A 2305-nucleotide genomic window follows, 5' to 3' on the forward strand; every position below is an offset into this window, starting at 1 on the left:
TAAACGGAGATTATTTCGCACCTTCTCAATGTTGTATGCCGCCTCAGCCAGCGTCCCTCTGACCAGCTCCACCTCACTTCAGCTCTACCTGTTCTCCTTTTGTGAGTATACGGGGCAGTACCTGTTGAGCCATATCGGCGTGAAATATTTGATCCACAAATCATATATCGACTTAAGGCCACGTCATACATAATCTGCCCATTATGCATGTTACATGAGCCTTGCGCAAGTGAAAGCTAGTGGAAGCAACATCGCCCTAGCGCTGCCTAATGCAGAATTTCTAGAAAGCGAACATGCTCGAAGTCTAGCTTTACCCCGGCTTAATCAATCACTTTCCATTAGTGAAAAAAAGTCGGAAGGTATACCGGATATCAAGTCATCGTCGGACTTGGCGTCCGACTTTAAAGTTCATTTTAAAACGTATTCAATACAAACTCGAAGACAGAATTAGACGTTCGAAATTGACATAAGATAGTCGGACAGGAGGTCCTGTCTGGATTGATTGGCAAGTATTGACTCGGAAATGGCAGACGCTTCTCAAGGCGAAGCGCTGTCGTCGATACGTCAGCAAACCACAACGGTACAAGACCTTCGGGACAATCGACTGGCCGACAGTTCGAAGAAGGGCTACCGTAGTGGCATGACCCAAATCATGAAATGGCTCATATCGTCTGGCCGTGAGTTCATGGTCGATGACGATGGCTTGATCAAACTTGACGTCTTTGGCTACACTGATTTTACTGAGTTTGTGCTCTACAAGTACAAAGTTGCAGGCGTGTCCCTCTCCACGCTATCCGGCTACCGCTCCGCGCTGAGAGACTACTACAATAAGCGCAACGTGGTGCCCCCACCTGAGTTTGCAAGCGATGCCACCGTCACCTTTCAAGGCAAATTTTGGCTATCCCAAATGTATTGATATGCTGGTGAAAACGTACCAGGCGGCTGTGTGCAACTGAGACCCAAGCTGGTGCTATCAAGGCCGGTACCAAGCAACCGCTCCGACACCACCATTATCTCGAGCTGTGCAAGGCAAGCATGATGATGGCAGACGCAGGCTTTACACACTTGTTCCTGATTTTGTCGTGGAATTTGATGTGCCGTTCAAGTTCGACGGCGGCCATTCGAATCGATCACTTCACAGCCGAGGGCGATGCGCTTGGGGTCACGTTTTACAAGTCGTAGACTGACCAAGGTGGGACAAAGCGCCGAGACCCCAAACACGTGTACGCCAATCCAAAGATCCCGAGTCTTGCTGCATTCTTGCCATGGCGATGTACTGGGCCTGCAACACCGAGCACGACTCCGGCAAGCTCTTTCCTGGTGCCTCACAGCGAGATCGCTGTGAGGTCGTCTATCTGAGCTCGTCGGTAATGCACTTCCAGCTGTGGCAGAATCCGTCGGCACTCATTCTCTGCGAAAGGGTGCTGCTACCTTTGCTATCGGTGGGAGTACTTCTGGCCCCTCAATCGTGTGTGCATTCGGTGTGGTTGGTCGATTGGAAGCGTTTTTGAGCGCTACGTTCACTACGATGGGGCCGGCGACCAGTACGTTGGCCGCGTTGTTGCAGGGCTTCCACTGGGCAGCGGCGACTTTGCGACTCTCCCACCCCACTTCCTCCCAAGGAGCGAGAGTACCGTCGAAGCTGCATGCATGCTTGTCTTCCCACGGCTCTGGGCGCACCCATCGCTCCGTGGCATATTGAAAATGTGCTTGGCATCCATGGTTTTCCACATGACCTTCCTTGTCAACGCCCTACCCGCCAAGCACCCCTTGTTCGCGTCGAGTTTATTTGGTGACGTCCAAATGGCCGCGCATCTCCGCTCGAAGGTGACCTTGCTTTCAACCACCATGCAGCCGACGGGCATCCCACCTCACGTTGGCCTCCATTTGCAGCTAGAGACGAACTTGGAAGCTATCCGCGCGCTGCCAAACGAAGTTCGGGCAGCATCAAGTTCTGCGAAACCAACTCGATGCTTGCTAGCATACTCACGAAAGCTTTGCCGCAAAACAAGTTTGAAGAACACAAGGTGCGAATTGTTCCATCTCCTCATGCAACAATCAAGAACGTCACGATTCGAGGGGAATGTTGAGCCACATTTGCGTGAAATATTTGATCCACAAATCATGTATCAACTTAACGCCACTTCATACATAATCTGCCCATTATGCATGTTCCATGAGCCTTGCGCAAGTGAAAGCTAATGGAAGCAACATCACCCTAGTGCTGCCTAATGCAGAATTTCCAGAAAGCGAACATGCTCGAAGTCTAGCTTAACTTCGGCTTAATCAATCACTTTCCCATTTA

General features: G+C 50.8%; 1 protein-coding gene across 1 annotated transcript; it reads left to right on the forward strand.

Annotated features, from left to right (window-relative positions):
- Nucleotides 1-523: 523 nt before the first annotated feature.
- On the forward strand, nucleotides 524-1182 carry H310_02780 (hypothetical protein; the record flags this gene model as incomplete). The annotated part of the gene is made up of 2 exons (XM_008866416.1): nucleotides 524-909; nucleotides 939-1182. The coding sequence occupies 2 exons, from the start codon at nucleotides 524-526 to the stop codon at nucleotides 1180-1182; spliced, it is 630 nt and encodes a 209-aa protein (XP_008864638.1).
- Nucleotides 1183-2305: the final 1123 nt, after the last annotated feature.

Source organism: Aphanomyces invadans (assembly GCF_000520115.1).
Source record: "Aphanomyces invadans strain NJM9701 unplaced genomic scaffold supercont1.4, whole genome shotgun sequence".
Lineage (NCBI taxonomy): Eukaryota > Oomycota > Saprolegniomycetes > Saprolegniales > Verrucalvaceae > Aphanomyces > Aphanomyces invadans.